Genomic DNA, 21,681 nt, shown 5'->3' with positions numbered 1-21,681 from the left:
TGGATTCAATCTGCATTCACTCCCAGTTCAAATGACTTTGCAATAACACTAATCGGCTCTGGCTCTGATTGGCAATGATGCAAACGTGACACCAGGGTGAACACATTAGTTTGGCAAGAGCGAAGTGAGAGAGCGCCTCAGTTGTAGGTATGTGACGTTGAACATGACACACCAAGTGAAAAATAGCTGCAGAGAACTCCTCTACTGGCAATAGGAAAGTTCCAACAATTTGCCTCTTTTCATACTGGTTTTATACTTTATTTGGGTGTTAAACAGATATAAAAATGAAGCAAATCATTACCTCTCATAATCAAAGAGTCATGCTTCACATTAAAAGAATGTCTTATACTCCATCCAATAAACCAGAGCAGGAAAACAAGTCTAGGATCAGCATTTTGGCACGTTCGACAATGCGCTGCCTTGTATTTGACACAACCAAGCAGCTGCTGTACTGTAGGAGCAAGAGCTCCACAGGGAGCTGTGTGCGAACCAAACGCCACACGAGTCTAGGAAAGGGAGGGGGGGATCGAGGCTGAAGCTTTAAGAGGATGGCAGCAGCGAGTCAGAGCAGCCAGGCCTACTGCCGCCATCTGTGCCAGTCACGCAAACCCAGGTGGTGCGAGGTGAGGTAGTCAAACAGCACCACGTACGTCTGATTCCTCCCAATTAGTCGCAGACGCTTCACTTCATGGTTCGTCTTTGCACGTTCGTGGGGCTGAGTGAGCCATGACAGTCCGGGATTGTGAGGGACAAGGAGGGTAATGAGGGAAGGAGAAATGGGATTCAAATCAGGTCGTTGGAGGTTGAGGATGAAACGTCTTTATTTTGTTTTTTACCTTTTTGTCAGGTGGCAGGTGTGGTTTTACTGATGCTCCTCTGCCATCTAGTGGAGTTCTGTGTTACTGCAGCATGTGGCAGAGATCACATTTCTAATAACCAGCCAATTCTTTCTCCATCAGTAGACTGAGTGCATAGATTAATAGTGTGTAAGGACAATCAATGATATTGACTAGAGCAAGATTCCTCCAAGACACATACATTTTAAGTTAAGTTTTAAGGAGGGGGCCAGGGCAATAATGAATATACTTTATGAACTATGGATTAGTTTGATGACTGACAGACTTTTTCTACATTTCATCCCATTTTTTATGTAAGAGGGGTCTTTTTCAAAAAGGGTGAAATGTGTTGATCCAGCGTGTGTGTGTGATTTAATCATTTCTACATCTGCCAGTTGATCCACCCGCAGGGATTTTCATTCATCTTTAAACATTGTGTTGTTGCACGCTCAAAAACCTAAACATGTGATTTACCCCCGTGACAGTTACTCATGTTAGCCTGTGGTGAGATTTATTGACCCATATGATAAATTATGATGAATCCTCTGGGATTTGTCACTCTACACATCAGTCTGTTCATGCCATGGCTGAACCTAGAGGGCGTAACCATTGTTGTACCTACTGTGAACAAGTATGACTCAGGAACAAGATGCTCTTTCTTTGACATTTGAGGAGAGTCTGATTATAGATTTATTGTGAATATGTCTTGTGGTTTTTCCTCTTTTAACAATCAGTCTTTTCATTTTGTGCTTTAGGAGGTTGATGTGTAATTTGATGAAAATATAACGTTCATGTAAGAAGTCCTGAGCATATTCCGCACACTTGAAAACATCAGCTTGACACAAGTGAAGACACAATTATATTTATCAGGGAAATCACACAGTAAAGGTGCAATTACTAAAACAGAAAAAGTGAGAAAGGCCTAGAGGAGCTGTCTACACGCTGTCAGTGTCAACCCTCTTATACATCCTCTTACCTGCCTGAGAAACACAGCAATGATTTATATCATATTTTGATGGATATGATAAAAATAGTAATTCTCACAAAATGTCCCCTTGATATTATAGAAGATAGATAGATAAGACATCTAAATATATACACATTTTCACCTATAGATCATTAGTTTTTAAATCTGAAATAGTAAAAGAGATTAATATAATGACACATATTTGAAGATCCTTTTAGTCTAAATGAAGTTTGGACTTCATCTCTTCAGTGTCATTGCCAGGGTCTTTCTCTGTATGTTGGCCCTGTGATATACTTGTGACCCCGACTCGCCCAGCCCCCCTGCGACCCTCAAATAGATGGATGTATATTTATTTGATCTCCTCACCTGACTTCATCTGATTCTCTGCTCCACTGTGTGCATTCCCTCCTTTTTCATGAGTTATCCACTTTCTCACTCTTCTGTCCTCTCCTTCACCCCTGCACAGAGGCGACGGTGCTGAGTTACGATGGCAGTATGTACCTGAAGATCATTATGCCGGTCACCATGCACACGGAGGCCGAGGATGTGGCGCTGCGCTTCATGTCTCAGCGGGCGTACGGCCTGCTTATGGCCACCACCTCCAAGGAATCGGCGGACACTCTGCGCCTGGAGCTGGACGGAGGCCGAGTCAAGCTCACCGTGAACCTCGGTAGGCCACTGTGATTCATTATACATGTTCCTGCTAACCTTTCCCTTAGCATCCCCTGTCTCCTCATCTTCACGCTGTCTTTAAGCATCGTATATTGCTGAACTTGAACGAATGGTTTGGCATTTTGAGTTTAACTTTTTTGTGTTGTTTTCCATTATTAGATATTTGGGTGGGTAAAAGCTTCTAAATTTGTCCCTCAGTTTCATCAGGTTAGTTTTGTCTAATAGAACGTATTTTATGACATGTATTGGGTGAAGTTGGCAGCACAGTAAGCTAAAAAGCTAACTTATACCCATCATAACCCACCATCTTACATTAGGAAAGCTAAACGTTCTAGAAAGCTATATTTAATTAAGAAAACTGAGGAATGAATACAGAAACTTCTCCTCCACAAATTGATAAAGTGCCTGCTGCCACAAGATAAAAGCAAAAGAATCTTAAGTGAAATGAGGAGGCATCCCCAGAACAGTTATCTTACCCACTGTGGGGAGCCACCTCGCAGTCATTTCTGTTCCAAATTCCTGACCCCTTATCCTTTCCCATCCCTTCTTCTTTCATTGTCTTCTTTTGTTCCCCGCGAATTCCCCCCAGCACCTCCTCTCGTTAAAAAGCTCCATCTCTAAAGCTCCATCCTCGGCCCGACCCAGAGCCTGAACCCACTAACCTGTCTCTACAAACCTCAAGGTGGCCTTGCTCCTGTCTTGCTCCTCCTCACGGTCCTGCTCTATTCCACTTACTTGTAGAGTTATCTGAAGGGCTGGTCGGGTCCACTTCTGCCCAGAGGCTGTGCTAGGAGGAAATACACATCCTGATCACTGGCAATTACACATCAGTTTAAAGTGGATGTAAAGAGGTCTGAAAGGCAATCTTCGAGAGGAGAAGGTCAGTGAAATTGTAGAGCGAGGTTTGCAAGATGGATGGATCCGTAGAGAGAGCAAATGCATTCCCTCTAATAACTGGCTTCGTGAATGTAGACCTTTTGACTTATTAAAATTTCATTGCGATGAATATTAGCGCTCTGGGGAAGATGGGTATGACCTTCCAGCTCCGGGTACTTTAAGTCTGTCCTGATCCTTCTGAGGGAAAAGACTTTCAGCAGTGAACGAGGAGGAGCATGACAGAGATGCACCCGTGACAATCGGAGTTTAAGCCACCGTAGAGACAGAAAACAGGCGGTGGGATAAACAAAGGTGGACATTCTTCTTTTCCTATTTCTCTCTCTATCTCCATCTTCCTCTTTTCTTCTCCCGCTCATAATCACCTCTAAGGGGCCATGACTCAAAAGATGGAACTTTTCATCCCTTCAATGGCCTGTATGTCTGCGGCCCTCGGATCAAACAGTCAGAGAGACCGACTCACAGCTGTAGGTGACTAAAGCTGCACACAGGGCCACAGGACCTTTATTAAATCTCCATCTAATCCATAAAGTCTTCAGATTACTTTGAAACAAAGTACTAACCCTTCTGTTTTAATAGTGCTTAAATGACACCACAAAAAGTCACACTATTGACCAACACTATACAGCTCTGCTCAGGATGTTAATACTTACTTTGCAAGAAAATTAACAACATACATTAAACACATTTGACAATCGGCAGGGATTCCTCAATATCTTTTAAGGCTCAAGTTCTTGTGCCGATTATTGAAATCCTGCAAATTAATCACAAAGAAAGGCTTACAAAGTTGAAGATCCCTGTGCACGGCAGTGCTTTACAGGGTGCCAGTTTATGCAGGATCAATCACAATAAGAAAATGAAAAACTCCAGCGTGCACCAGGATGCCAGCATTGACGCTATCAGCCTTAATTATATTTATTAGTGGCAGATAATGACGATAACCTGTGCAATGTGTCAGCTGTCTGCCCCTCTAACACTGTCAGATGACGCCTGGCACAGTCTCACTGAAAATCACCAGCAACCTACATATGTGGCCCATAAATACATTTTGATGGACCTGTATTTATATTGCGCCATATCTCTGCAGAGTGACGCCGGTCCCTGGCTGTTTGTGTCCACTATTCTGTAGCGGTTGACAGCTCGAGACCACAACCCAGCCACACTGCCACATGCACAGCTTGCAACCACAAGATAGGGCAGAAGAGTAGTTAATTAATTAAATGATGCGATTCTGACAATGAGTAACAATTTGATACTTCAGCGATCCCTGCAAAGGGAGCCTGGGCTTGTATTTTTTGACACACTGCTTGTAGCAAGCAGTACACAGCAGGGTCTTATTTCTTGTGGTTTGTGTGCACCAGGCGTGAGGTGGCTGGGATGTGCAGATCACCCTTTCTTGTCATATTCACTGTTGGGTTTCTCGTCCCCAAAGTGCTGCAGAAGGCTTCTCAAACTGCCAGGGAAAAAAAGGTGGAAATTAAAGGGGCACGACAACGTCGTGCTCGAGTGACAGCACAGCAGATGCAGGTAACAGGGTATTTGAACACAGCGTGAACATAATGGGCTTCACAGTGTTAATTTACAATCCGAGTCAGGAAAGCAAACACCTGGTGTTATTATCATCTAATTTTGTGATTTTGAAATGATAGGCTCTATCTGACTTGTTTAATGAAGTCAACAGTATGTGTATTATATTATGTATTTTATTTGAGCATGTTTTATGCAGTGATTTTCAAAAGGAATAAAACAAAACTACATTTTAATGTATATTTTTCAAACAGAGTACATGAGGGTTCAGCCAGATGGTTAAAATACATATGGTCATCCAGATAGAACCCTTTGATTTCAAAAACACTATATACATTTTATATTACCTCTAAAATCACATGAACTTTTTATTATGTATACGGAAGCACTTTGAATAATTTATTTTCATAAATATGATAAGAGTAGTGCCAACATGATGTTGACATGGCATCATGCTGTCCTGCCGTGTAGATCCCATGGTCTAAGCCTCTAGTCTTCTGCTGTGCTTTGGGGGCAGTGGGTGGAGGAAGGGATGAATGATGGGACTGATGGAGGAAAAGGGTGATCCTGACTCAGAGCCTGTCCCCGGATGGTGGCCCCAGAGCAATGATTGTCTGCAGAATGTACCTTGAAGGATGTAAAATGTCTTTTTTTCTCTTAATCCTTTCTCTTCTTTCTTTCTTTTTGTCTTTCTCTTTGTCCTTTTCTTTTTATTTCAACTCACCATTTCGCTCTCTCTCCCGCCAGATTGTATCAGGATAGACTGTAGCCTCAGTAAGTGGTTCTATCCATTTTTCTGACTAAAAAAAAAATGTATCTGTCTATCTCATCTTGATTCTGTGCAGTGGCCCTTTTCTGCTCTGACCTCACTGATGAGTGACACCTCTCTCATTACCCATGCCTTCACTCTTCCATATATCTTTCACTCAGTAAGCATTGGTTATTATTTTTGTCATTGCACACTCTCTCTTTGCCATTTCATTTCACCTAATGTAATTTTATATTTTTGTACAATTCATGATCTAAGTAGTGTTCTCTGTCTTTCCATAAGTGCTGTCACTTTCATTTTTTTTTTGTCACAGATTTAATTAATGTACCATTTGCATAATTATCAGTATCTTTCATCCCTCTTGCCAACAGCACTAGGAGATTATTTCATTATTTCCCAGATAATGTCCCATTCTGTTCATTGTCATGTCAAAAAACACATTCAGAAAAGGGCCACTTGACACACCCCTGTCGGATTTTCCTGTTTTCTATAACGCGGCGCTGAGTCTCGGCTCTGCTCGGCCCCGCTCGGCCGCACACGCAGGTGCTGTTTGTTCTCTATGCGGGCCAAACTCTAGTTTTGGTCCTAGAAAGCTAATTGCTTATCCACAGAGAGAGGAGGCAGCACCTGGTGTGTGCGCTTGTTTTCAGAGAAAGTTTGTGTTATCATGCCCCGTGCTGACAGAATGATAGCAAACACTTATTTCTATCATGGCCTGTGACTGTTGAGCAACTAGCCCACAGGTAAGTGCTGCCAGCCAACCGATGACAGAAATGGAGAAAACCTCATGTTTGTTCGCCACAATGCATGTGTGTGTGTGAAATCACTACAGATAATAGTATATTATTAAATGGTCGTCCTCTCTGGTGCAGTTTGGATTTTCAGGTTAGCCAGTATGAATGGAGAAATAGTTCACCCTGTGCCATGCAGTGTCTGTGTGTTGCCAGCAGATGGTGGTAATTAGCTGTGAGTTTGTGCACAGCTTGTGCTCGTTAACTGCTGCTGTAAATGGACTTCTCAGCCACTTCTCAGGACGACAACAGGTCAGTTTCACAGCATCATACAGAAAACCCTGGTGAAAACCCTGGTGAAAACCCTGGTGAAGCGTAGAAGCAGCACTGGGACATCCATGTAATGCATTTGAAGTGTGTCACTTAAAGCTAATTGAAGTGTTTTCTCCATATTCTCTCACTGTGAGGGGCCCGGAGTGCAAAACCACTAGCTTGCTGTTGTTAGCTCAGAGGTTAGCCTTCTGTTCAGTTTGTGTTTAGCTCAAGTGTCTCATGGTGCTGGCTAACGATATATTGACGTTTGTACTAATGTCTGGAGTGGTGGACACTGCTCAGAGCTGAGGCGTGTCAACAGAATGAGCTGTAAGGAGCAAGCATGTTTCATGTGGGAACTTGAAGATAAGAGAACAGCCCAGTGCTGGACAGTGTGCACAGGAGGGGGTGGAACATTGACTGTACATGTACACATTTTAAGTTTCCCTGTGTGCAGAAACAATAACGCTGACAATTAACAAAGAAAGAACTCAGGGTGGGCGTGTGGCAGTCAAAGAAAAAAAGGTTTATTTACAATTTAAAGGAAGGTAAACAACAAAGATAGGTTTGAAACATGTGGGGGAAGGAAGAACTGTGGGGGTTGTGCCAAACAAAGTACAACAAAATAGGGCCTAGCTCAACTCTATCTGTAAGAAAGTAAAATAACACAAAAGGCCTGACTATCTTATCTAAAAAAAGTGTCTGAAACTAATAAAAGTACATCAGTGGCAACAACCCATAACCTAGTGTAAATAACAATTTCTTCCTACGTGTGTGAATGTATAGAGTCTTACCTCAGTTCAACCTCCCCACCACAAACCTTCCTTGACAGAAAGCAACAGAGCAAGAACAGAGCAAAAGAGAGGCTTTTAAAATGGTGCCCTCTGTCTCTGATTGGCTACTTGGCTAGAGTGAGCCAATCCACAGATCTTCTGGAGCTGGCAGCCAATCTTCCACTTCTCACCTGCAGGACAAAGGGAGGAGAGAGCAAGGGAGAGAGAGAGAGACACACACACACACACACACACACACACACACACACACACACACACACACACACACACACACACTCTCAATACACGTAACACACATGTACATAAACCAGTATTTTCCTCGAGGTGTCCGTGTGATGCGTGCATGGCAGTTCTTATCTGTAATTTGTGCGTTTGAGATAATCAGTGTGAGTTATGGGTGAGTACCATGAGTTTGTAGTTAAAGGATCAGGTTTAAATAAGGATCTAAGTTTGAAGCTAGAGTATGGTAATATGTTGAGAGCTTTGTTGTGTTAGGTGATGGTTACAGTTAGGATAATAGTGTATTCAGTGGAGCTTGTTTAGCCTCATACAAATGTGTTTGGATGAGCCTTCACTGCATGTGTGTGTACCTAAACACTATTTATTTATGACTTCAAAAGCCTCCACATTGCATGGAGGTGGCCTCAGTGTATGATGAATTACACCACTTGGTATGTGTGGGGCATCTGGCATGACACACATCTCCATACCCATGGTTAACCACTAGATGTCGGGCAAGCACTGGGGATATTGTTTGATCGCTGCAGCAGGGAGGAAATGGAGAGTGAAGCTGTGTCTTTTTCTCGCACCTCAGGGATCTTAACCATTTCTATTGGGCTTGTTAGACCCGGTGTAAATTGTGTGGTATTGTAAACAATCATGTAGATGGTAGTTGAGATCATGACAGATTTGTATTTTCTACTTTTTTTAGTCACTCAGTGCTGCCAGCTTTCTTCATAGAACTACAAATAACATGGGAAACATTGTCTTTAGTCATTGTTTTTTTTTTTTTTTTTATTTGGCTGTTGTGTTTTTTGCAAGGAATGTTTTTATTTAACCTTTACATTTCTTGGTTGACTGAGCATCTTTGTCCAGCAGTGCCCTGTTTTGTGGGCACTCAGTCACACTTTCTAATAGATACTTAAGTATGTGTGTTTGAGTGTATAAAGTAGAGAGGGAGAGACCAAGGAAAAAAGAGGGAGCGAACCAGGCAGAGCTGCAAACAATGTATTCCATGCCATGACACCAGTCGATTTCCTACTCTTTGAAAGCCTTGAATTTGAGTCAGAATATCAGTGCACCAATCCTCTCCTGGTTGCTACATGCACGTCGCTTTTCTTGTTCATATTTACATCAGCTGCAGTGAGCAATGATAAACATTTATATCCCTTACACATTAAAGTGAATTGGACTCAACTCTACATATATATGTTTACAGTAGTATGCTGTACAAATTGATAAGGCCTGTGAGTGCTGGATTAGAATAGGAAATTCTGTATGCTATTTGATTGATGCTGTCTCCCCTTCATAGATCCCTCTTTACTCATGACCCTGATAGTGATCCCACCATAGCCATCACATGACTGCATCATGACCTGTGCACAAAACTTGTGAAATAAGGTTTAATAATACTCATCTTGGCACAGTAATGGGGACAGAGCAAGTTATACTATAAAATTTGGTACACATAAAGCTTTAGCAAATAGAGCTGATTGAAATTACAGCTGCTAAAACTACTATGTCATTGATTGACCCTTGTTTATTTTTTTGTAGTGCTTTGTGAGGCTTAGGAAGTGATGGTTCAGCCCTGTGTTTTTATTGTGATATATTTTGACCCTGCTCTCCCACCTTAATGCAACCAGATATTCTGCATTCAGGTCAGGGTGTCGTGCTGATGATATCTGTTGGAAAGGTGGCCTTTTTGCAGCCAGCAACACCTTCTCTTAGCACTAGATTAGATTCGGCATGACATATGGCCAGCATGTGCGGCGCAAGTGTTCCATCTGCTAATGTCATACCCTTTGGCCTATCCACCTGCAAGTTCACACTCCAGAGCAGAGTGATACACAGTGCGTCCGTGTGTACATAGAGACTAAAGGTATCTGATCAGAGTTCAGTATGTTAGCATCTCTTAGAAACAAAACTTAATACATATACTCAAAACACATATAACTCCTTCACATTGGAATCACTTTGGATGAGTAGACATATTCTGTGATTAGGGCTGAAGATTATGTTTTTATAAAGTAAATGCAAAATACCCTTTCACATTCATATCATGGGTGATATGACAACATTACAGTCAACAAAGCCTGACAGTTTAATTTTATTGTTTCTGAGCCTCATAAGGTAAACTTTTTCTTTTTTGTGGCTATATACTAGATGGACCTTGTAGTGAGATATCTCTTCATCTTTAGTGCTAGTAACATTCTATTTTATTCTACATCCATATAACCTAAAGGCTGAAAAGTCCATCTTCTTAAGAGTGAGGCAGGGCCTGAAGGTAATATGAGGTAGGTGATAACAGTAATTTGACAAAAGAGCCACCTTTAGTCTCTGTTACACTTTGTCTTTTTTGGTGGCTTAAACCCACATGCACAACAGGCTTACTTCACTCATATCCTGCTCTGGAGTGAATAAAAGCACCAACCTCCTAGTCTGTAATCTTGGAAAATTTGCTTTAGCACTTGTATTAATATCTCCTCAGATGCATAGGGGATGATGGGCCACCAGATGTACAGAGATAGGCAACCAGCCTGGCTTTCACAGACAGTGTTTTAAATGAGTTAGGCTAATCTGAGAGAATGACTTATCTGTGTCATCTTCTTGAGCTGAAAAGTTAGTTAATTATAGAGTTGTTTTATTTGCATTCCAGTAGTTTAACAATAAATAATTGACATCCTAAATAAATGTGCCCTGTTTGAGGCTGCCACTTCCACCAGGATTTGATCAGACCCCCTTCCTCCCATTCCATTAAGGGGCAATCCTCATTATTGCAGAGTACTAGCTCCTCAGCAGGAGTGTACTCCAGTGGAGGGTCTGCTCCTGTCTGACATTTAATTGTGCTTTTTTACATCAGTATCATCCTACAGCAGAGACTGATCAAAGCACTAAAACCCTGTACGTGATGTACTTTTACCATGTTAAATAAACCTACTGACTGCTTTGAACTATTCTTTTAGATTTATTTTGTATTCACTCCCACATACAATTTGACATCACTGGGGTTGCTGTTGTAATAATGAGGCGAAACTTGTCATGCCATAAGAATACAGCTAAGCAAAACGTTCATTCAATATAATTAATGCAGTTAGGACATAGGACTATGATATGAAGTACGGCTATTAATTAAATTTACAGTTTTCCTGCTGCCCTGCTACAACTGTTTCATTTATCTTTGATTATTTGTTTAATATTATAGTTGGAAGAGACAAATACTGTTGAAAACATGCTGCTCTGCTGCTAGTTGACTTGTCATGGTTTACAATTGATCATATGGTGCACTGCTCCTTTTATTTGAATGTGCTTAAGAAAACCTGTGTTGAGGTACTTATAGTCTTGTGCTGCTAGTCTCTATTGGTCTTTTGAATTGTGACAGCAGCTACTGCTCAGATTACCAAAACCTTTGTGTTGTATACAAACAGCGTTTGTGGTAGAGGGAAACATCACTTTGTGGACACTAGAGATTTCAAAGAAAACGTGTTTCAAGGGATTGAGTACTTTATATGCAGTGGTTCTGTATAGAATATTTGACCAATGGTGTGAAATAGTAAGTGTGGCTAACCATGTTCATGTGAGTTAAAAACAAAACCTGTGGTATCAAGTTAATCGCAAGAGTGAAACCACAGTAGGGAAATCAATCCATTTGGAATGATGCACGAAATCCTATTGATTTTTGCTTAGAAGTAACTAAATACCTCACTGTATTTTTCCAATGACCCACTCCCTATCATATAATTGAATAATGTTTCAGCTATGTGAATGTAGGTTCTCATTGTTAATTCATCACTTGAAACATAGTGAGCGGAGAAATGAATGCACACACAGATAGAGAGCATATCTCTGTCCCCAAAGCTGTCACCTTCCTCAGTCTTTGCTGTTTCCTCCCAGGCTGTCAGCTATCTCACTCCTCCCCATGTGTTCTCCATAGTCATGACTATTGAAATATGTAGCAGAGTTCATGTGACCCTGTATCAATTTCCACTGTAGATTAAGTACATGTGCTCAGAGACAGCCCGTATCATGGCCTTTTAAATTTGAACGTATTGTGTGTTCACTCCAATTTGTATTGAATTGGGTTCTTATCTGCCGCCCCAGCTCTCTCATTTGTCTCAAAGCAGATGGCTCTCTTACTCTTACTCATACAAATATTGAATTTGAATGAGTTTCCAATAACTCACTTAAATCATGAGTCATCACGGTCCATCTCAGCCAAATAGATTTCAAAGATGGATTTGCAGTAGGCACTAGAAGCTGCCCCCAGCACAACATCCTACAGTTTGTGAAGTTTAAGCATGTATCAGAGTTAGACTGTATAACATTTATTTTGGATATGCTTGGATTGAGATTTGATTTTTAAAGGCAATTTAATGCTCCATTGGAGGTTAGCCCTTTTTATATTTAATGTTCATTTTATCCTCCAAAACTCCAGGCCAAATGTGATGCAATGAGCCAATAAGAAGTGTGTTATTAACATATTGCCTTGGATATGTGCACCCTCGGAGTATGGCCACACCATTAGATATAAATAGATTTATGTTAAAAGCAATCATCTAGGTCAGCAATGGACAACAGCAATTAATTGCACATTTCCCACCAGGTAACGAGTGTAACTATATTTAAGGTGTCTGTGTGATACCAGCACACTGCTGAGCACCAGTGAGAAAAATATATATGGTGAATCAACACATAGGATATATGCAACTCTTCCTGGCCTAGCAGTCGCGAGCTGTCATACAACAATATTTTTTTAATGACAGAGAAATCATTGCACGCTGAAATACACGTCTCTGCTCAATTTATGCAACTTCATCTTTTTCTTTGGTCAGTTTATTGGCGGGTGGCAACCAACTTCAAGGTGCATTACCGCCATCTACTGGGTCAACTTCTCTTCTTAACTCTCCCTCAACTTAAATACATTTCCACATATTTTATCACATTTTGCTCTTTGCATGTTTTGATGCAAATGACCCAAATGCCTCATAAAATGTTAAACAGAAATGGCCTAATAAAGAACTGCTTTGAAGCCTGTATGAACTTCAAAGGAATAAGTAATCAGAGCATTTTCCTAACAGCTGCAATGTAGTGTGCGAGAGTTTATTTGGGCACACACATACATGCTAACATATATGTACACGTGTCTGCTAATGTTTACATCAAGATGTGCTTTGACCTCTGTTCTGTCAGTATGTTAAAGTACAAATACAATAATTATAACAGCCCACATGTATAACGGCAAATGGTTCGTCCTTGTCAACTTTTAGAAATCTTTATGAACAGTCATTGTATTCATGTGAATACATTTTCTGAGAATATTTTTATCTGTGTGTTGCTGTTAAAAGCAGCTCAGGAGAGACAATCAGCCAAACACTCTTGCTGTAGTGAGTTGCACAAATGAGTCGACAAGCTGTTATTGCCAAGTACTCACAAATGGAAGGGCACTCCAGCTGAAGGACATGCTGGGAAGGTGATGGACCATAGTTGTATGAAAAACTTACTAAGCTTAGTCTTATATCATTTATACTATCTATTTTTAAAGCAGTGCTCTGTTCTGATTTAATGCTCAGCTGCTTTAGAAAAAATTCCACAACTGTTTCACTGTCAAAGGCCCTTCACTGTTGAACCCAAAGGAGAGAGAAGAAGTTGTAGGAGGAAAGAGGGGGCTGCAGCAGATGGAAACAAAACTTACATTGGCAAAGCAGTGCAGGGGGGGGTGGCGAGTGCAGATAGACACTGATGACCACTGACAGATGAACGAGTGGAAAGAGAATGAGACAAAGACAGAAGATGGAAACAGGGAAGATGGGGGTTATGAGTGATATCAAGTGAATGAAGAAGATCTGAGAAAGATGACATTGTTCCTTGTATCATTTCTTTTTCCATTTACTCCATCCTCTCTTCCTCCTGTCTCTGCTCTCTGTTGAACTTTATAGACACCTAAGGCAAAATGCTTACTAGACCAAACAGGATGAGGAGATTTTCATCCTGTCTCCTTTTGTCTCATAGGAATTGTCCACACAAATCTCCACTGTTGACTTCTACTCTTGGCAATTTCAATTCTTTAACGTAGAAAAGGTGGAAAAACTGTACATTCTGTATTTCCTCCTGGGGCCTTTTCTAGTGTTGGGAGGCAGCCATGTTAAGGAAGACACTGTCTGCCCTCCTGGTCCACAGAACAGCTTGTAGAGCATGTTGGGCAGGAGGATGGCAAGCTTGTCTCTGTGCCTACTGGGACCTGAACAGTGTGTCTCTGATTATCCCTTTTCAGGGATGCAGTTTTAGCAGACAAGTGGGTGCAAGATACAATCCAGTTTTTATGTGTGTAATGGCCAATTGGGTTTCAGCTTCAACAATTCACAGTGATTCTAATTGACCTTGGAAGTCATTTTATCTGTGCTGCTGGTTGGTGTCGTTGACATTACAAATCTGACTACAACCTAAAGTAGAACTATTAAGGAATTAGGAGTTGTAGCCCAGATAAATAAAATATATCAAATGGTGCTGAATGGTTTTATAAAGAGCTATTTGTTCTAGTTCTGCATTACTTTATAATGTCCACTGTACATGTAGCATTCTATTAACATTCTCTTGTGTCTTATGCATTGCGTGGAGATACCAACATGCAATGATAATGACTGACTTATAGGGGGTCCTCTGATTTGTCTTCATGTCCTTAGTGGGACACTAGTTTTATTTTGTCAATATGAGCAAATGAGATTTAAAAAAGGTGCTGTGTTTTATCACTACTGATTCTGAGGATTTCATGAAACCGCTAACCGTTGTTTGAACTTGTGGAAGTGTTAGAGGCTTCTCTCATGTATTAATTAATATATAAGCACAAAAGCTTGATGAAGTTTAGGTACCATGAGAACATGCAATCACTATTCAAACAAATACTCCAAACGTTATAGTTCCCCTTAAGGGCTCAAGCCTGGAATTGTAAAATTTTTTTTTTACTCCTTCAATAAAAGATTTTTCCCAGTCCACATTGGGTGCAATTTCCTACTGCATTTGTTTTTCACAGATTTTTGTTAACACAAAACAAGATGTTGAAATTGATCCAATCTAAACAACTGCACTGAGAGCTATGCCTCTATGTTGAATTGGGATGTGGCTGTGCTTCATGGGCATAGCTTCAGTCTATGATCAGTCTGCCTCCTTTCAGCACTGCTTCCACTGGCGACAGGTTAGATGTGGACTCATTACACAGATTCTAATGAGAGAACCGGCAACAGCCTGGAGCTGTCGAAGCCCATCCTGCCTTGCAGGACTGATGGCTATCCCATGGGACCATCCCCTCCTGCCACAGCATGCTGGGAAATGCGGTCTAAATCGTAAATCAGCATTCCCCCCGGGACCTTTTTCGAGAATGCTGGGGTGCGAGATGTGAGCAGGGGGACGGAAAAAATAGAAACTGTGAAGACGAAGGAAACTGATAAGAAGCATGGATGATGGAGGGTGAGCATCAAAAGGGAAAAGTAAGGAGGGAGGGGGCAGATGGTAGTATGAAAGGGGAGAAGTGTGTTCCCTGTGTTTGAAGATCCAGAGGGAGCTCCAAAACTCTTGAGTGGAAGGGCAAAATGCATGATTCATTCCCTGCTTTACAAAATCAATCTGCTGTCCTCTCAACATCTTCCCGACTCAAATATGTTCTCTTGCATTGGCCATCTGCAATTCTAGAGGCTATCAACAACGGTTATCTTGTCATGGATGCTAAAGCACCAGTACACCCCTCCTGCACTTCGGCGAGAACAGTGGGAAAGAAAAAGTGTGTGGCCGCTGATAGCAGGCAGTGAATACAAATGTCTGTATGCGAGAAAGCATCGCACACATATTTCTGCCTCAGAGAGAAGAAAGTGTGACTCCTGTTGTCACACACACACACTTGCACACAGTGGGTGCCTTATCTCAGTAATTGGTGCAGGGGGTCAGAGTGGCAGGCGTAGATAATCATGGCTGGGGGTCATAATCTGTTTGCTGCTCCCCTCCCTTCTTATTCGTCTTCTTACATCGACCCCTCCCTTATCATCATAGCCATACACACCCACACACAGTTTCATATTCTGACACACTCTCGGCCACTTCCCATCTTCCCTGTCTCTGTTAACGATGCAGCACCCCGCTAGAGATGTTTTGGATGTTGCTGCGGGGGGGCTGTTTGGCTGTTGTGTCAGCATGCCATCGTGTCCTCAGCTGACTGCCAGACACCCCACCCCCCCCACCCCCCACACACACTTACCAATCATCAGTCCTTTCCGTACGCCAACATAAATACAGCCCCACAACCCTTCCACAAGAAATAGCTCTCTTCACAAACATATATGACACATAAAGCAGAACAGAGAGTTGCTTTATGGGGGGGAAGGACTTGATAGATTAAAGGTTGAGAAATGTAGGTTAGACTTGTGAAAATGGTGAGTGGGAGGAAAGAAAGAACCATAAACGTAGTGAGGAGCAACAATAAAATGAGGAATGGGAAGCAGGAATGGGCTGATACATGGAGGAGGGTCCTGTTGTAGATGTCTCCTTGCATTTTTATCAGAGTAATCTGCTCATATCTTTCATTTTCATCACAGCATACAGCTGCCATTTAGAACGCACACGTGCAGGCACACTTGCGTGCACTCACACACATACACACTTTTCATTAGATCTGCAGAGATAGGCCTCCGCTCTTTTGAGATAGAAAACATGATATCTTAAGATGGGAGCCAAATGGCATTATCGTCAAAGGAGGTCTTATCCTGATATCTCTGAAGAGCAAAGTCAGTCCTGTCCCTCGCAATAGAAACCATATTAACTTCTGCAGCCTTATGTAACTTGCTGCTATTGGTCTTTGCTTTTACAGAAAAATATCTTGTCCATATGGGTCACTTGCCTCCATTGAGGAACTCTCAGCGCTCTCATAAACCACAGTCCACCACAGCAGAAAAGTAATTTCTACATCCATTCCCACGTATGGGGTGTGTGTATATAATAACCATCTGGTAAATGATGCTGCAGTCCTTTCTGCACAGTGACTGAGGAAATTCTATGTGGCGTGGCGAAACTACACCCCAGTTTCACTATTGCTCGACTCATATTTAAACAAGACACTTTAAAATCTATAAGTCAATGAAGACGGTTACCACAGTTACTGGTCATGAATCATGACTTTGCACCCATGAGTTTCTATATAGTGCAATTTACATAGTCCTTTGTCTAAAAATGTACTTGCAGCAACATATATAGGAAATTAGTCATTTTAAAAAGAAAGGGAGCACATTTGTGTTCACCTCTACCTTATTAGAAGACATCTTCTGCAACCAAGCGTAAGATGAAAGAGGTCCCCAGTCTGAAACAGATAGTAGTCCAGTAATTATTGAGCTCAAAAGAATTGCAAGTATTGTGTAGTATATTGAATAAACCAGAGTTTTAAGAAAGTTTTACCTATTCTGCCCACTCCCATAGTATCAACTCTAGAACATTAACTTAAACATTAATTAACATTAAAAACCTGTCATGGGACTTTTGCAGAGCCCTCTATGGCTAAAGAAGAAAAAACAGCTAAATAATATGACATTTATCATAGTTCATTGCTATTATGTTGGTTCTAAAGAAATGTTGCAGCAGTTTATTCTGTATTTTGTATTTTTTCAATGAAAGGTGACTTTTTTAAACGTTATTAAGTGTGCTATATAGCACCCAGGAGATTACACTACATGTGGGGAACATGGCTGCTTGAAAACCTGTAACCCACAGCTTTAATAGCTTTGATTCCATCATCTCACCGTTCCTCTATGCAGGATCTAAAGATAAGGTTTTTACAGAAACGGGCAAGAGAAGCCCCAACATGATAAATACACCTTATTTCCTGCTGGTTGGTTTGTGTATTAGAACACTATCTGCAACTAATGTACAATTTCAGACAAGCATATTTGCAGAACACCATATTCACTATATTTTTTCATGCCATAAGGATTGAGAGAGCTTATCAGAGGGTGTTAAGTCAGAGCGATGTTGGCTAGTTTTTAATTAACATAAAAATTATATTTGACAAATTTTTACAATGTTTCCTCATTTATACTGTGTGTACTTACTTAACCCTCATTTCTGCCATCTTATATTTTAATTCATTATTTTAAATTAAAAGGTAATGTTTTCTTCAACTACCAATACGTTTAGGGATTTTTTTAAAAACACATCCATGAAACTATTAACATCAGGTCCAGGTAATCGTAACACCTCTGCGTCAACGCTAATTCTCAGGCTGCTTTTATGCCCCAAGTCTTCAGGTATTTCAGTGTTTGAAGCACCCGTGCTATTATCTGCAACACTGCATGTCATTTCCTTCAGTTTGTAGTAACTCCTAAATGAGCCATTGGGCATAGCATTACCTAACTTTCAAATGGAAATCAGATAATGATGATATGCAATGAAAAACCCACACTGAATAACTTAAGGCTGAATGAATTAAACATGCGAGATGCATATTTCTAAGCACTTTTGGAATCAAAGTCCGCTCTCCCACCTGTCACAATGTACTTTTTTTTCTTTGTTTGTTAAATGCAGTGATAAATCATTTCCATTTTAAATAACACCAGCACACTTTGACAGATAGCACTACGGCCTTGTTTGCATTTCATAAGGGCTTTGACACATAGCATTTTGCACAGAGCGTCCTCAATCTCCCATTAACATTTCTAACAAACGTGTTTAGCATATGAGAGCAGCGGCAGGGGGGTTGTATGGTGTCGAGTTGTGGCCCTGCTGTCCAGACAGCAGTCGACTGGAGTAATCAAGTGTGAAGGTTGTGAGGAGCAAACAGCCATTAACTTCCCAAACACAGGCCATCATCACCGTCTGCGGAACACAGAGGGGAGGGCGTGTGTGTCGGTGTGTGAATGAGAGCAAGTGTCAGGGCTGGTGAGTGTAGTTTAGCATTGTGTGTGTGTGTGTGTGTGTGTGTGTGTGTGTGTGTGTGTGTGTGTGTGTGTGTGTGTGTGTGTGTGTCCTTCATTGCTGTCTGATGATGGATAGAGTGGATTGTGATTGTGAGTGTGTCTGATGCCAAGTGTGAGTGCACAGCGCGTGTCTGCTGCTATAACTGTCATCAGATGAGTAGAGAAGAGTGTGCTTGTGTTTGTGCACGTGTACATCTGAATGTGTGCAATGGTGCTTGCAGCAGGGAAGTTTAAGGCCTTGACTTCCATCTCATAAATAATCTTTGGTGTTCTTTCAGACTTATACATATATATTATGGCACTTTAATCATCAATTTATTCAAATCTGCAGGCAAATCAGATCGTGCATCCTAGTCTGTCTCCCTATCCAACGTGATCTTAGCGCACATTATTCCCATATGGCAGTACAGTATGCCTGTGCTGGCTTGTGACTGCTTGTTTGACATGCCACTGTGTCGGCTGGTGTGATGCCATGCCGATCCAACCCATCTGCTCTGGGCCGAGCTGGCACAGGGGAGGCTACATTGGAGGGAAGCAAAAGGGCATTGGACGTGGGGTTTGGTGAGGCATGGCATCCAAAACCCTCCTGAACTACTGCCCTCAAAACAGTCCAGAGCACAAACAAGGGTGTGATGGAGCGTTGTTTTCAATAAAGACCTGGAAAGCAAATATACTTAAAATGGATATGCATTCCACATATGAGAGAGTAGGGCTACACTATATTAGGAAAACATGCAATATGCAATAACGTATAATATTGCTATGACAATATGAGGGAGGGAGAGACAGAGAGACAGATAAAAAGCTGAGTCTGCATGCGTGTGTGTGTGACGTTACCTTTCCCTCAGGTTCTAGGACTATAATAAAGAACATACAGAATTATTTTATAGTAATCAATCAAATATAGACATCAATTTGGCCCAGGACAAATGTGCTTACTAGCAGTTTCCACTGCACTAGAATTTTTGTTGGGAGGCGGTGGTGGCACGGAATTTGACGGAGGCAGCTCGCAATTCTCTATGTAGGAAAAACCCTGGACAGGCCCCTCAATGATCTGAATATCTTTAATTTATTATCTCGGGCAGCAGGGCTCCATCTGATTGACCAAATATGTTGACATCTAGAGCGTGAATGCATTGCACATAGAACAAGCTGTCTTTTGCAATGCGTATATCTCGCATGTTGACATCATGATGACGGTCAATTTTTGATATACCGTGCAGAGTAGTTGCACATTGTGTTGATGAAAGTATCAAAGTAGACTGTGTCTTAATGGAAACCATATGTTAATTACTTCATATCTGACAATGTACCTGAGTTCTAAAATGGAAAAAGGACAGACATTTCAAAGAGTCAAGAATATCCAGTCAAAATAAAATCTGTTAAAAGTTGTTAAAATAGAAAAATGTTCAAGGTAACAGTTTTACAGTGTTACCAAACAAGACCTGTTCATGATGATTGCCAACTACTGTCATAGTTTATCACCTCTGTCTCATTACATCATAGGATAGAGGTGTATGGAATGTAAGTGTGGTGCTGTAGGATTGTGATTGTGTTCTTACGTGTGGGTTCTGGCAGCGGGGATGTGAGTGTGAATGTCAGCAGCCAAATTCTGCTGATATCATCTTCTCAGATACACACCAGTGAGGGCTTTTGTTACATCCAGAGCCCATTGAAGTAAAATGAATGGTTGGTCAAAGGTTAGTGTTGGAAATTTTTGAGTTAGTGTGTAGCCAGCAAAGGATACATTTATGTTAGTACACTGTTCTCACAAATGCCCTAAACCACAGGGTTAGGAGTGTGAATCTTTGTGAAAATGTGTGTAATCTTGAGTTGGGGTGGATAATCAGTGTGTGTTTTGGAACACTTTCAGGGTCTCTTTCAGCGCAGCACTGAGATGTGTGGTATTTATAGGATTTGTTCATTTGGGTGGGTGGAGAGCTGTCAGCTGTTTGAACTTAAGAGGCAACATGCTGTGAGGTTCTATTTTAAATAAATAAATAAATAAAATCAATGCAACTCAAGTAGATTGTATGGAGATGCAGTTTAAGAGTGTTTGAAAAGCAGAATACTTGGAGTCGAGTTGTTCTTGAATTTATATATATGTTTGCAGGCAGTAGTTTGTAATGCAGCCATTTGAGGGTAAATAGACTGTGTTAAAGGAAGAAAAGGATTGTCCGAGACACAGACAAGGATGCAACGGAATGTGTGTGTGGGTGTGTGTCAGTGTGTGTGTGTGTGTGTTTGTGTGTGCGCGCGTGTGTGCGCGTGTGTGTGTGTGTGTGTATGTGAGGGGGTGGCGTTCCTCTTCATTACCAGCTCTAAGGAGCCATGCCAGCAGCACAGATGGCAGAGGAGAGAGGGGACATGGGGTTGGCACATAAACCTCAACTCACAATCAAACACCAAATACATTCATACAATAAAATGGACATGAAAGATGTAATAAGTCTTCAAAACGCAATATGTTTTGTCTACTGTTTATCACCATTACTAGGCAAATACACCTGCAGATGTGGTCCTGAAGACCACCACACACATTCACACACAAACACCGGCCATCATGCCAGACGATGATGTTGCTGGGCCAGTTTGTTGGCAGGGAAAGCTGCCTTGCTGACACTGCATCTCTCTATCTTTTGGCTCTCACGTACTGTAACACACACACACACACACACACACACACACACACACACACACACACACACACACACACACACACTGCCCCTACCTCCCAATAAGGCTCATTTTCTCCAAACCCTTGCCATCACCACTCCTATAAGCTGAGACTTAAAATTTCAAAACAGCCCTTAGGTGGTCGAGGACCACCCGAAATGTCCTCACTCTTAAAAACTGTCCTCACTGCTCCCATAGTCAAACTAGAACACATACACAACACTGGGCCCCAATGGTCCAATTACAAACACTGGTCTGGCAGGAAACCAAGGCTGTGTGTGGGAGATGTATCTATTGTGCACAGCATGTGCCGCTCTCATCTACAAGGTTTATTGTATAAG

At 41.5% G+C, this 21,681-nt stretch overlaps 1 protein-coding gene across 10 annotated transcripts in view; it reads left to right on the top strand.

The window, feature by feature from the left end:
- The window catches only part of nrxn2b (neurexin 2b), a 618,875-nt gene that overhangs the window by 292,157 nt on the left and 305,037 nt on the right, over positions 1-21,681 (top strand). For 9 of the 10 annotated variants that reach the window (XM_069519278.1, XM_069519277.1, XM_069519272.1 and 6 more), the window contains 2 exons: positions 2,270-2,473; positions 5,644-5,670. In XM_069519278.1, the coding sequence (XP_069375379.1) occupies positions 2,270-2,473; positions 5,644-5,670 (231 nt within the window). The remainder of the gene's footprint in view (positions 1-2,269; positions 2,474-5,643; positions 5,671-21,681) is intronic. The other variant, XM_069519274.1, reaches the window with a different exon arrangement.

The sequence above is a fragment of the Paralichthys olivaceus genome, chromosome 22 (genome assembly GCF_024713975.1).
Source record: "Paralichthys olivaceus isolate ysfri-2021 chromosome 22, ASM2471397v2, whole genome shotgun sequence".
In the NCBI taxonomy this organism is placed as follows: Eukaryota; Metazoa; Chordata; class Actinopteri; order Pleuronectiformes; family Paralichthyidae; genus Paralichthys; species Paralichthys olivaceus.
Note: the sequence above shows the minus strand (reverse complement) of the source record. Positions and strands in the feature narration are given on the sequence as shown.